At 40.4% G+C, this 13995-nt stretch overlaps 2 protein-coding genes across 3 annotated transcripts; one reads left to right on the top strand and one right to left on the bottom strand.

Annotated features, from left to right (window-relative positions):
* Positions 1-5777: 5777 nt before the first annotated feature.
* LOC125189697 lies at positions 5778-6925 on the bottom strand. Its single transcript, XM_048086948.1, has 2 exons — positions 6395-6925; positions 5778-6155 (listed from the first exon to the last, which is right to left on the bottom strand). The coding sequence occupies exons 1-2, from the start codon at positions 6923-6925 to the stop codon at positions 5778-5780; spliced, it is 909 nt and encodes a 302-aa protein (XP_047942905.1).
* Positions 6926-11950: 5025 nt separating this feature from the next.
* LOC125190333 (probably inactive leucine-rich repeat receptor-like protein kinase At5g48380) lies at positions 11951-13608 on the top strand. 2 transcript variants are annotated; one of them, XM_048087608.1, is made up of 2 exons: positions 11951-12086; positions 12748-13608. In XM_048087608.1, the coding sequence occupies exon 2, from the start codon at positions 12821-12823 to the stop codon at positions 13487-13489; it is 669 nt and encodes a 222-aa protein (XP_047943565.1). In that variant the 5' UTR covers positions 11951-12086; positions 12748-12820; the 3' UTR covers positions 13490-13608. The 2 variants fall into 2 exon arrangements, with proteins under 2 accessions (XP_047943565.1, XP_047943566.1); XM_048087609.1 differs by lacking the exon at positions 11951-12086 and adding an exon at positions 12207-12228.
* The last annotated feature ends 387 nt before the right edge of the window (positions 13609-13995 follow it).

Genomic DNA, 13995 nt, shown 5'->3' on the forward strand with positions numbered 1-13995 from the left:
CTTTTACGTCATTGTCTTCAAACTTTTCACCATTTATGAAAAAATTATAGTAACACAAATTAAGAAAAAAAAAATGTTTATCGTGATAAATGTAGAGATAATAAATAAGAGATACTAATAAAGTATGAAAAACAAAATATATTACTTCCTCGGTTCCACTTTAGAAATCTCGATTTATAATTTTTGGGTGTCTCATTCTAGGAGTCCTTATTAGAATATTTTATAACTAGTAGTAGGTCTCACACTCCACTAACTTTTTTTCTATTGCATTTTATTATAAAACTAATATATTAAAATCCGTGTCGAACTCAAATGAGACTCCTAAAATGAGACAAATGGAGTAATTATTATCATATAGTATGAAAATTACTCAATTATAATGAAACATTCCAAAATAAAAAAACGACACAACTTTAGTAGAACCATAGGAGTATAATTTTGAATTTTATAACTAAAAATAGATTTAAGCTACCACATATATATCCATTTGTGTTAACCAATCATGTAGTTATTCACTATTTTTTTCGAAATCAAAGAAGTATGTTAAATAAAGCGAAATAATATATAATAGTCGCATCTAAAGCCGACCCTTAGTCAAGTTCCTAGCAGTCAAGATTGTGGACTAATCGATTGAAATTTTATTGGGTTACAAATTTCTAATCTTAGTACTTAAATTTTGTGGGATATTCTATCAATAACTTTTGGACGGTGTTGACATCCATGACATGATACTACTATGAGCGAACGTTGAAGGAGTTTTCCTCGATAGGCTATGAAACTAAGACCAAATACTAATTTTTTTATGTTTTCCAAAACTTGTTTATGAATTTCATCTATTACCTTCGGAAAAAAAAATAGACTACGTTTATCATTTTTGATCGTCCATTAAAATTAGACCACTTTCTAGATACGAAGAATTTAAATTAATTAAATATTACTAATAATATGTACCTTATAATTCATTAACACTATTTTCACCACATTTTCTTCTATTTTTCTTACTCTATAAATTATGTATTAAAACTCATGTCATTTACAATTTAGTCTATTTTTAATGGACGAAGGTAGTATAATTTATTCATTTGAAAAAGAAGCCCATAGGTTAATTTAAGTGGTGTAAGACCACCTCCAACCATACACCAAATTCCATTTTCAGTGTAAAAAAGGTCTCCAATCATACCCTATATCCAACCCCATTTTTGGGGTTTTTAATGAAACAACACCAAATTTAAAGTTAAGAGCATCTCCAATGGCGGACTTACCGTCGCCCTTCGGATAGGCTTCGGGGAAGTCCGCCCGGGACGGCCCCATTGAGGGGAGGACGCGGACGTCCGGTGAGGACACTGGAAGACCGCGACCGTCGCGGGAAGGGCGGGGTGAAGGGAGGGCAGACATCCGTGATTGTGGCGAGGTTCGGACATCCACCGCGGACGTCCGATTTTTAATTTTATTTATTTATTTAAAAAAAAAAAAAAAAAACTCTATATATACGGCTCGTTGAATTTCATTTCATTCGCAGCACTTGTATTAACAAGTTTCTCTCTCTAAATCTAAATTTCTTTTCTATTGAAGATAAATGGAGAACGATAGGAACTCTCCCGCCACGAGCGAGTCACATACGTCGACTTTTCCCGCCGGAGGAGAGTGAAACGTGAGCGGGAATGCGGGGATCGTTCCCCAAATGGCGGGGATGCATCCCCAAATGTCCCCGTACTACAATATGTACAATTGGATTGGTGGGATGGGTGGTATGATGCCGAGAATGATGCCCGGGGCAGCGGGGAGGGGGGGATGACACCGAATATGATGGGAGGGGGGGGAGAGGTAGCAGGGCCCCCCAAACACCTGTCGACAATGTCTATTGTCCATATATGGATTTATTGTCTAGTGATTCCCCCCAGAGTACTCCTCTGCGTACTCAGTTCACCAGCATCGAGGGCATCGACACTTTTTCTTTTGAGGAGTTGGGGCTATCTCTGGTCAGGGAGACTCCAACTGAGGCAGAGAAAACGACAGGGGGCAAGGGGAAAGGGCGGGCCTATTCCTCGCGTACGGAGGCCGAGGAGGACGAAGAGGAGACGGGAAGGAGGACCGTCTGGTCCGTGGCAGAAAACGTCGCACTTGCGAAGGCCTGGGTCGGTGTAGTCGAGGATCCCTACGTTGGGAATAACCAGCACATCGACAGAATGTGGTTCCGCATTAGTCAAGGCTACCTCAAATTGAAACCAGCTGATGGGAAGCCCCACAGTCCCGAGCAATGCCGGAAACAGTGGGAGCGGTTAAGGCCTAAGCTTAGTTGATTTGCCGGCCTCTACCAAAACAATCTCCGTCAGGCAACCAACGGTATGACCGAGGAGGATGTGAAGATCCATGCCATGCAGCAGTACCCTGACAGGTCGTTGAAGTTCCGTGAATTCGAGCATTGGGAGGTCTTTCTCGTGGTGAAGAATTCCCAAAAATTTAGTGCGGGGGTTGAAGCGGGCTGGCCGAAGCGGACGAAGATCAGCGCTTCCAGCGAGTATAGCAACAGTGTCGGTTCGCACGAGCTCCCCGAAGCGAGACAGTGATCCTGACCCTCCATCGTCTTCTGCCGCCGCCGTCGCCCGATTGGGCAAAAGATTGCGCAGCGGATGGCAAGGGGAAACTCCAGCGGATCCGACGAGGTCCATTCAGAGGCCCCTCCAGAGTACAACAATCTTGCCCGCGCGCAGCAAATGGCTAACATGGTACGGACCATGCATAGGTGGTATAACACGACCGATCCTACCTACAAGAGGATGTTGAAGGATGTCATCGACACAATCCGGCGCGATTTGGGGATGCCACCCATTGGAGACGATGGCACCGAGACTGGCGGCGGGGATGACGGCAGCGGCATTGGCGGCGGGAACGACGACAACGGCACCGGCGACGGAGGACGAGGAGTGAGCCGGGGGTCACATTTGTTGAAGCTTGGGTTTTTTTTTAATGATTATGTTTTTTCTATGACTATGTAATTTTTTTTAAATTAATGATGTTGTTGCATTTTTCCCGTCCGTATTCGTGTCGAAATTTTAATTCCGTAACGTAAATTGAATATTTGTGAATTTGTGAATTTTTTTAATTGCGGGAAGTCCGCGTGGGAAGGGCGATGGGAAGAGCGAATTGTGCAGTGGGAAGTCCTTATGACGTGGCAGGAGGGTGGGAAGTCTTTATGACGTGGCAGGAGGTGTATTTGGGAAGGACGACGGGAAGGGTGTGCGGGAAGTCCTCCCACTAGAGATGCTCTAACACCAAAAATGAGTAGCTACTGCAAAATATTTTGAAATATTGCATATCAGTCCTTATTACTATTATATTTTGAGATATTGAATCAACCGGTCATATTTTAATCATACTGAGAAGTATAAATGTGAATTAGCCGACAATATTTTACAAATAACTTTTTTAAAATTTGTAAACATTTTTGCATTGAAAAATAATTAAATAGGAATTTGCAAGCTATTTTGACACTATCATATTATAATAAATTATGTTTCTGATAGTGTAAGATCGCGAGAGCTGCTTCACATATTCGGCCAAGTGCGCGTGTGATACCGAACGCGGGTCAGGGTGCATGGGTCGAGGGTGACGTCGCATGAGAAGTTAGTTAGTTTTGTAACCGATTCTTGTTGCAAAGGGGAGCATATAAAAGGCGAGACCTCAGTTCACATCACACATTATTCAACACTCAGTCCGCGGACTATGCACACATTTTTGCATGGTCCGGCCTATAGTCCGCCCCATTGCAGGGGGGGACGGACTATAGGGCGGACTATGGACACATTTTTCTTTTTTTTTTATTTTTTTTTATTTTTTGTATTTTCTTCTATATATATCACCAATTTTTTTACTTCATTTCACACCTTTCACTTTACTCTCTTTCCCCATCTCAATTTCTCTCTAAATTCAATAATGAATTCCGACGATTTCCATATTTGCAAACATAAAATATAAAAAATAAAAAATAAATACTGACAATAGGATATGCCTTTAATTTGTGGTGTTTTTATATTTTTATTCTTGCTAATTGATATATTTGCAAACATAAAAAATAGGATTAATGAATTTTTTTAGTGTTTAAATATTCAAATAATAAATAAAATACTTAGGGCGGACTGTGGAAGAGGCGGAGGATAAAATGCTCATGTGGCGGTGCATAAGGCGGGGCTTAGGGCGTCTTATAGTCCGCCCCATTGTGGATGCCCTAATCTATACATTCTTCCTTGAGCGTGATCAAGACACCCATAACCGATCTCTTCCCGTGGACGTAGACATTTTGTCGAACCACGTTAAAATCTTGTGTTCTTACTTTTCTTGTTGCGTCGATCGGTGCTAATTCCTAACAATTTCTTTTGCAAGTAATAATGAATAAATGTATTAATATAGGAATAAATATTTTCTAAAAAAAATCTTATAGTTATTGCTTACTTTTACAGTTAATGTATCAATATTTTAAACGTTGTTTAACTAAGATTCATTCATTACCAAAGAAAGAGCATGATCTTAGTTCTCCAATTGAAGTTGCTAGACAAATACCACAACCCAAAGTTGTGATGATGAAAAATGAAGATGCTCGATTTCAAGAATATTTGTTCCGATACGATGCAATAAGAAATAAAAGTGCTCATCTGGAACTTCGAAATGTACTAATTGATCATTTGTCGGAACAATACACAAATTTTGAGTCTTGAATTTTAGCTATTTTTTCATGTTTATTGTGATATGTTTTATGTAATTGTGATATCTATAAATGTGATTCAATTTATATTAGAATTTTCATGTTTAGTGTATTTTAGTTTTATAAGTATTGATTTTTTTTACTACAAAGTATATTTAATACAAAATATATTAATAAGAAAATTTTGTTTAATTTTTAATTTATATTATTCTTAAAATATTGTGGGATTAATATGTAAATAAAATAAGTACATGGTTATAATTTAAAAAGTATAAATATGGAGTTTTTTTGGATTTGACTTTGGTGTAAATGATTGGAATATAATTACTTTTTAGCGTGACTCAAACTCAAAAATAAGTTTGAGTTTGGTATAAATGGTTGGAGATTCCCTAATATGGGATAAAAAAAACATTTATTTTTGTCCCACTAAAAGTTTTAAAAAATAGGAGCACAAATAAATAAAATAAAGATGGATTAATAAAACATCTCAATTTATTTTTTCCTCTGTACTATTACTCCGTATCGTAATATAACATAGAAGACAATTAGAGTAAGAGTAAAAGTAAATTTAAAGACATTTTTAGGAAAATTTAAAATATTAAATTGTTAGATTTCAGCAACAAAAGTAACTTTTTCAATATCTTATTTTTTGGGGGAAAATGAGAAATTATAAAATCTTGTTAATTTAATTAACCTTAATAGCATTCTCAACAATTTCCCTAAAACCTCCCTTATTTATCCCTAACTCCTGCCACATCAGCGCCACATCAGTACCATAATTTATCCCCAGTTTTTAGCCAACTGCTCCAATGGTTTCTCCCTTATTTCTCCCTAACTCAACATTTCATTTTTACATCATCACTAATTTAATTGTTTTATTTTTGTATATAATAAAGCTAGCTAATTTAATTTATAAGACAAAACAAATAATAGTAATAAAGTTCGTTGTATTAAACACGGGTAAACATTACAACAACGAAAATTAATAAAAAAAATAGTACAGGAATGGAAAAAAAAATTCAAAGTAAAAAAATTCAAGGGCGGTGGGCGCGGTTTCTATTTGCCCACAATTCTTCGATCATATCGTGTTGTAGTGCTCGATGGGCCTCCTTCTGGTGTATGTCATGAACGCCTTGAACCGTTCATGTTCGTTGTACGGTACACCCCGGCGGGCGGACTCGGACTCGGTTGAGACACCGTGACTCGATGATGCAACACTGGTGTCGTTGGTGACGTTGAGGACGCCTTCGTGTTCATCATCGATGATCATGTTATGCATGATGATGCACGCATACATGATGTCGGCAACATCCCCCTGGTAGAAAAAGCGCGTCGGGCCCTTTACCAGTGCAAATCGCGATTGGAGCACCCCAAACGCCCTCTCCACATCCTTGCGCGCAGACTCTTGCACTCGGGCAAAATACTTTCTACTATCTCCGATTGGGCATCTGATCGTCTTCAAAAACACGGGCCATTGCGGATAGATGCCGTCAGCCAGGTAGTACCCCATGTTATGCACATTGCCATTGGCCGTGAATTCGATGGAGGGGCCTAACCCGTTGACCCGCTCGTTGAAAAGGGGCGAGAAATTGAGAACATTTAGGTCGTTGTTCGACCCGGCTATACCAAAATAAGCATGCCAAATCCAAAGCCGTTGGTCGGCAATGGCTTCAAGAATGATGGTGGGATGCGTACCTTTGTAGCCGGTAGTGAACCGGCCTCGCCACGCGGGTGGTTGGACGAGCTTCTTTCCACCGCGATGCATACGATCGATGCGCCGAGCATCCTCGAAAGTCGTGGCTCCTCCAAAGTGCGATCCAGCCAGAAATTACGTCCGGGCGAGGAATGTCGTTCTCGCACCCCCGACAAAAATTCTTCAGCACTCGTTGCCGCCGTCTCGCCGCATTGCAGATACTCATCGAACATGTCGGCAGACCCTCCATATGCCAATTGTCGGATGGCAACAGTGCATTTCTGCAGGGGCGATAGACCGGGCTTCCCTGTGGCGTCTCGCTGGAGCCGGAACTCGGGGTAACGCGCGGACAACGCATTAACAATACGCAGGAAGAGGGAGCGGCGCATTCTGAATCGGCAACGAAATACATCTGCCGGATAACGTGGTTCCTCAGCAAAATAGTCGGCGAACAACCGATCGTGCCCACCAGCGTGGTCACGGGGGATGTATCGACGCCGCCTGCGGATTGGCCGTTGGGGTGGCTGCTGCATTCGAGCAAGCTCGCTTTGTATGAAACGGGAGATATAGTTGTTGACTGGGTTGTTGGTGAAACCCGCGACATCCCATCCGGTGGGATGATAGGGACCTCGATGATCAGCCGCAACCTACTCAACTGGACGAGTCCGACACCAAGAATGGCCACCAGCAATTGACTACTCATTATATTAGTTAGAATAGTTATTTTCCTTAATTACGTCTTTGCTTTATTATTTTTATTCAACAATATCTTTAGGTAGATTTTATTATATCTTTTCGGTTTTCTTCTTGATTCTTTCCCGAATCGTAGAGTCGAATCAAGCAGGGTCCGGACTCTATATAAAGAGTCCATTAGAGAGTCAAAAAAGGCATTCAAGAACAAAGAAATAAAAAATCTTTTCTTGAAACCCAAGTTTCGAAACCCTAGTTGACGCAACTAGGTTTCTTTATCGTCTTCTTCACAATTCCGTGTGCTCTAATCATTCCGATAGGATTCAAATCCTATCAACTGGTGCTTTCTTGATCTACTCTTCTCCCATCACAGTCAGATGTTCGATATGACCTTCCAATTCGCCAACCAGGACGAGAAGTTCTTGGCACACAGGCTTGAGCAGGAGTCCTTCGCACAACAACATGATGCGCTGAACCGGAGGCTAGAGGAAGCCTCAGCCAAACTTGCAGCAGCCGGCTTTAGGGCGAAGAAGGAGCCACCCGACCCTCCCCCGGCGGCGACCATGGAACGGGGATGGCAACCACCGCCGTCGCTTACGCAGGCACCGCCCGGTGTAGCACCGGCAGCCTTGCCGCGCCTAAGAGTCGATCCTCCTCGTTTCGATGGAGAGAATGCAGCTGAGTGGATTTGTAATATGCAGAATTATTACCACCACCACTATACACCTCTATCTGATCGGTTGTACCTTACTCAATACTTGTTCGATCCCCCGGCGTCAGATTGGATGGCACACTGGACTGATAATAATGCCAGAAAGGGTTGGGATGATTTTCTATTGGCGGTCTATCACCGCTTTGCTCCGGAATTCACCGATGATGATGTTTCACATGTTGATGATAATCCGTTGGTTGATCAGCCTCCAATTATGGAATCGACAAATAATATTATTTCTAATGGAATTGGTTTTGATACAATAAATTGTTATGCGAAGTCAGAATTTATTAACCAGGAGGAGGTATTTGCTCCGGGATCCTTGGATGAGGCAGATTCTTGTGTATGTGATCGGCTAGATGCTCTAACTTCGAATGAGTTTATGGATTCCTCGTGCCGACTTAGCCAAACTATGGGCATGCCTCAGGTCAGTGCAGATTGCATATTGGACTCGAGCACTACTCTTGATGAAAAGATGGCTCGACGGAATATGGAGGGGTGCAGGAAGCGGGTTACGTCCTCTGTTCTGCTGAATCTTGACAATTTGATGGTTTCAGAGACTATGGAGATGGGATGTAACAAGAGGTTTCATGAAAATGATTATGGAAGGGAAGATGCAGCAGCTGTTCTAGAATTTGATACTTCTCATTTGCTCAACTCTTGCTTTGAAACTACCAATCATTCTCCTCTGCCGCTTTCTGGGTCTACCGACAGTGTTGACGTGGCGAAAAGCTCCAGCAGCTTGCCGAGTCTTTATGCATCAGTTGGCTTTGCAGTCGACATTTTCGATGTGGAGACCGTATCATCACCAACAGCTTCCGCATCCACGATCAAAATGGAATGCACACATATTGTCAACGATGCAGGCTCACTTAGATATCTCGAGGAGATCCTCAATGACACTATTCCAGTCGAGCACTCGGATGAGACCGGGGACATGGCTACGGAGTCTCAACCAAAAAGTGGAACTTTTCTGAACGAGGTTAAGTGTTCTAAAGAAAATTCAGTTGATGTTTTTGAAAATAAAGATGAACAACATACTTTGCTTAGTGTTGGATATCGAGATTTATTCCGAAGGGAACAAACACTCGCCTCCGATGCCCGCTCGATTCCTCCACGCAACGACGCACTATGTTTGAGCAGACACTCTATTATGGATTGGAGACCGTTGCTGTCCCGAAGAGCCTACCTCTTCTCCTCTTTCGAGTCATTGTTCCCGATTTGCACGTCTGCCCCTCTATTCCCTGCCTATGATTCTGCAGAGGTTGTGTTTTTCTTTCGACAGAGAGTTGATATGACGTTTTACACTAGTTATTTGGACGAAAGAGGCCGCTTTCGGTCTGAATTCACAGGTGCTGAAGAAAGGAATATACATATATTTGCGATTATGGTTTTGGACAGAGGTGGATGTGAAGGAGGGATTGTTGATTCCTCGCTTGATTCAAAGGTGAATGCTTTGGGAATGCCAAATCAAGATTGTGAGTTAAGCATGGGAGCTTCGACATTTGACAAGAATCTTTACCCTGGTGCTATTCGAATTGGATTGTGTTCTCATGAATTCGTGAGTTCCTCATTACTCAGTGATCGTAGTGGGACAATATCTATGGTGTTTTATGCAATATCCGAGAGCTCCTTGGTTGCTTATACTCTTTGCATATCGAGATACTTTAAAGCTGGCGATCAGCAAGCTACGGAGACGTTTGGAGCTACACTCTCGACGCAGGTATGTGGATTTGAGCCTAACAGGAAGAATTTTGTGCACTTACTATGTGGTGCAGCCGGATTACGAGCTCTCGTCCAGGGAAGAGTCATTCACGGCTATGAAGTTAGACTGGGCGTCTGTTGTACGGATGGAGTTTTTGAAACAAAATTGCTGGATAAGTGTGTGCATTCTGCTGCTCCTAACCATGACAACATTGTTTTCAAGATGGATGATAAGTTGGTCCGGTTGAATGCTACTCTGTTTGATATTGCGCTCAACACAAAGCAAAGGAGTGGTGAATCACTGGTTGTTCTGATAGTGGCCGAATGGAGGTCGGAGCTGGGAAAAAACCACATTCTCTCCAACTCGAAGGATGATTTCATGATTGTATATTCAATGTATCAAGTGGAGGCTACTCTTGTGAACATTTTTTGTGGAAATTCCAAATATGACTTCTTAGCTTGGGGATTTAGATTTTGGACAGGTGAGTATGTGTTATTGTTCGAGCAGATGGCTTGTATTCTTTTCTATGCTCCGCGCGGCACTATCTGGTTTACAAATTTTCTTCTAGCTCTACAATCATCGAATGGATTTACTTCTTTAGTTGCATCACAACTACTGTACTTAACTTATGAGCTTGGGCAGGGTGATAAAACTGCTTCGAATCATGGTAAAGAAGGAAATAGATTGGAGGCCGATAGAGATTATGATGTACTGATAATGATCCAAGTTTGCCTTGTGCAATATAATAACGCAGCTGATGGAGATGGGGGTTTGTTTGCTGATGAATATTACCGATTTGCATTTTGGCAATTGCTATTTTTATGCATATGGCTTGACCCCTCTGATGTTTTGAAAAGACAAGCAGCCATTCACTTTCTTCTAGTTTTGCTTCATGCAGCCATTGTTGATGATTTGAAGAAGGTTGAGAATAATGTAATCATTGAAGATGGTTTCAAATCAGAAGAGAGTAGCTGGATTGTTGTTGTAGCAAACTTAGGTGGGGAAATCCATGCAATCTCCATGGAGTTTGGAGACCTTGTCGGGAATGATCTATCACTCGATTTTGGGAGAGCAGAGGAACGGGTCGGAGTTCGTTCATTGGAAACAACAGGCTGGGACGTCGCTAAGCAGACAGCTGCAGTAGAGGAACCATATGTGGCTATTTCACTTACTCCACATATTGACCCTCCAATTTATGCCCTTGATAAGCTAATTAATGGAGTGATCAACTCCCACATGGCCCGCTTCAGGTTTACGATGGCTAATTGTTCTCCAAATTTGCATTTCGAATTGGTTGAAAGAGTTCAAGCTACCTATTATCCTGATTTCCACCTTGAGGACAAGGTGTATTTCAACCGTGGGGGAGTTGATAGGGACCTCGATGATCAGCTGCAACCTACTCAACTGGACGAGTCCGACACCAAGAATGGCCACCAGCAATTGACTACTCATTATATTAGTTAGAATAGTTATTTTCCTTAATTACGTCTTTGCTTTATTATTTTTATTCAACAATATCTTTAGGTAGATTTTATTATATCTTTTCGGTTTTCTTCTTGATTCTTTCCCGAATCGTAGAGTCGAATCAAGCAGGGTCCGGACTCTATATAAAGAGTCCATTAGAGAGTCAAAAAAGGCATTCAAGAACAAAGAAATAAAAAATCTTTTCTTGAAACCCAAGTTTCGAAACCCTAGTTGACGCAACTAGGTTTCTTTATCGTCTTCTTCACAATTCCGTGTGCACTAATCATTCCGATAGGATTCAAATCCTATCATGGGAGCGGGAGGTACCTCCTCTTCGGAAGAAGAATGAGATATCTCCTCGTCGGATCGAGAATGAGAAGACGATTCAGAATTCATTAAATATAGATGGAGAGAGAGAAAATAAATGAAGAGAGAAAAGGGATGAGGATGAGGAGAGAATGAAGAGAGAAAAGGGATGAGGATGGGGAGAGAATGAAGAGAAGGTGTGTATTTATAGGGGGAAAATTAAAAAAAAAATATATATATATATTTATCGTCGGTTGGCGATAAAACGGGAGGAAAAATCGCTGAATTATCGCCGACCTCTCCCATTGGTCGGCGATAACTCGGCGATAGACGGCGAAAAAACGCCGACTTTTAGCCGGCACCATTGGGAGTGCTCTAAGTATATTCCTAAAAATAAATACATCTTCCGTCCCACTCAAGATGTCCACCTTTTCTTTTTAGGTTATCTCACTCAAAATGTCCACTTTCTATATTCAAATATAAATTTCTCTCATATTTTTTCTTATTAAAATACTTAATTATACGTTTCTTACTAATTACTACTACTCTATTTAATCACTCTTCTTAAAATTTTATGTCAAGAACGTAGGCATCGAACACCGAGGCTAAAGTCTCACGACGTAGTCAATGAATATTTATGGAATATCTATCCCAGTTGGAGAGTGTCACACTTAGTCAGCACACCACATTTGACCCGCCACTCAACAGTGAGAGATTCAATCCATTATATAAACCATTTTATATTTCTCTCCAATTTCACACTATCATAATTGTAATCCTATCTATTTAACAACGAAGACCATCCCATAAACTTCGGGTATTTTTACTTTTAATTTTTCTGTTCGCCCAATCTCCACTCTTTGTAGTGATTGTTTATTTTATTTCTTGTTTATTGCTGTAGAGGTTGTTCCAACTGCAGACTTAGAAGACTTGATTTTTTCGTATTCTTTAATTTTGGAGTTAAGTAGGAAATTCAGGGTTTACTTAATTGGTGAAACGCTTTTGATATCTTGATGACTAATTGTGGTGTTTAATCTCCTGGGAATATGAATTTTACTAGCTTGGGAGTTTATTGTTTTGTTTTTCGGTTCTTGTTGAATTTGTTTTTCCTAAGTTTTTTTTTTTTTTTTTGTTAATGTTGAAGAATGGATTATAGGTTTGAGTAAACATAGTCTATTGATGAAGTCATGTCCCCTTTCTTTCTTTTTTTGCGTTACCAATTTCTTTGTATAGTATTGGATTGCTTTTGCTTACACAATCATGATCCCAAGCCATAAGCACTTAAATTCATATGCATTAATAAGTTGTTAGTTCCCACTTCAGCTTTCAACTTGATCGACAAGTGTACAATTTTTAGTGGTTTGTTGTAAGTTCTATTTGCTCAACTTTTATCCTGGATTATAGAGTAGTAAGTTGCTATATTCTTGGTGGTTGGTGCATTATTTTGTCTTGATCATGTTCTTTTTTATTTACAACAGATCCAATTATAAAATGAAGTGATTCGTCTCCCAAAAATCTTGAACCGGTTTATGTTCTCGTAGCTGATTTCTGATGGTTGGTGTATCAATGAGAATCTTATCTGGCTTCATCACTATTCTTGTCTGGTTGCTTCTAACTGAAACATTTGGCTCGTTTGCTCAAAATGATGTCGATTGCCTCAGAGCAATAAGAAGTTCCCTGGAAGATCCATTGGGCTACTTAGGGTCATGGGATTTCAGCAACAACAGTCGAACATCTATCTGTAAGTTGGTTGGGATCGAATGCTGGCACCAGGATGACAACAAGATATTGAATATCAGATTGTCGGACATGGGACTTAAGGGCAGTTTTCCTCGAGGAATTGTTGGTTGCAAGTCCCTCACAGGCTTAGATCTTTCAAGAAACGGTATCAAAGGAAACATTCCAAATGATATCTCAAAGCTAATTGGTTTTATCACTAGTCTTGATCTTTCTTCCAACCAGTTATCCGGAGAGATTCCTGTGGATCTTGCGAATTGCTCATTCCTGAATGTCCTGAGACTTGACAGCAACCATTTGACTGGCCAAATCCCCCTTCAGCTCAACCAGCTCACACGGATTAAGACATTTAGTGTGGCAAATAATCAATTGAGTGGACAAGTTCCCACATTCGCAAATGCTCATATCCCAGCACAAAGTTACGCAAACAATTCTGGACTCTGTGGAGGTCCTTTGTCTCCTTGTAGGAAGCTCGAAGGTTAACCATACTTGATGTGTACATGGTCCTTAAGTTGTTCGGATGTTTATTTGTTTTCCTAGTTAATTATAATAAGTAGATGGAAAGTTATTGACTAATATTATTTGGCTTCGATATTCTCTCAGTCTACCACTTAGGATTTCCTTTTACTTTAATTCCTTTCAATTTTCAAGTTTATTTTCTTGAAGTTTTGTTTATCCTTATCTTTATGATTTTCTTTGCCAAAATAAACGCCTCATTGTTGGACTAAAAAGATTGATCTTTTAAGATGATATTCATAACGATGAGTTTCAAGTTTCAACTATCTTGAATTTTCAATTTATTGATACTTTTATCTAACTTATCAAATGAGCTATCACGATTGTGGCATCATTCAATCTATCTCACGACTTATCAGACAATTTCTCCATCCAGTTTGTGGCATCATTCATCCACATGTAATCAAGTCTTATGGCTTTTTCCTAATTGATTCCTTGTCATTCATCAAACAAGCGATGAGGATCATGCCGTA

This window comes from Salvia hispanica, chromosome 5 (genome assembly GCF_023119035.1).
Source record: "Salvia hispanica cultivar TCC Black 2014 chromosome 5, UniMelb_Shisp_WGS_1.0, whole genome shotgun sequence".
In the NCBI taxonomy this organism is placed as follows: Eukaryota; Viridiplantae; Streptophyta; class Magnoliopsida; order Lamiales; family Lamiaceae; genus Salvia; species Salvia hispanica.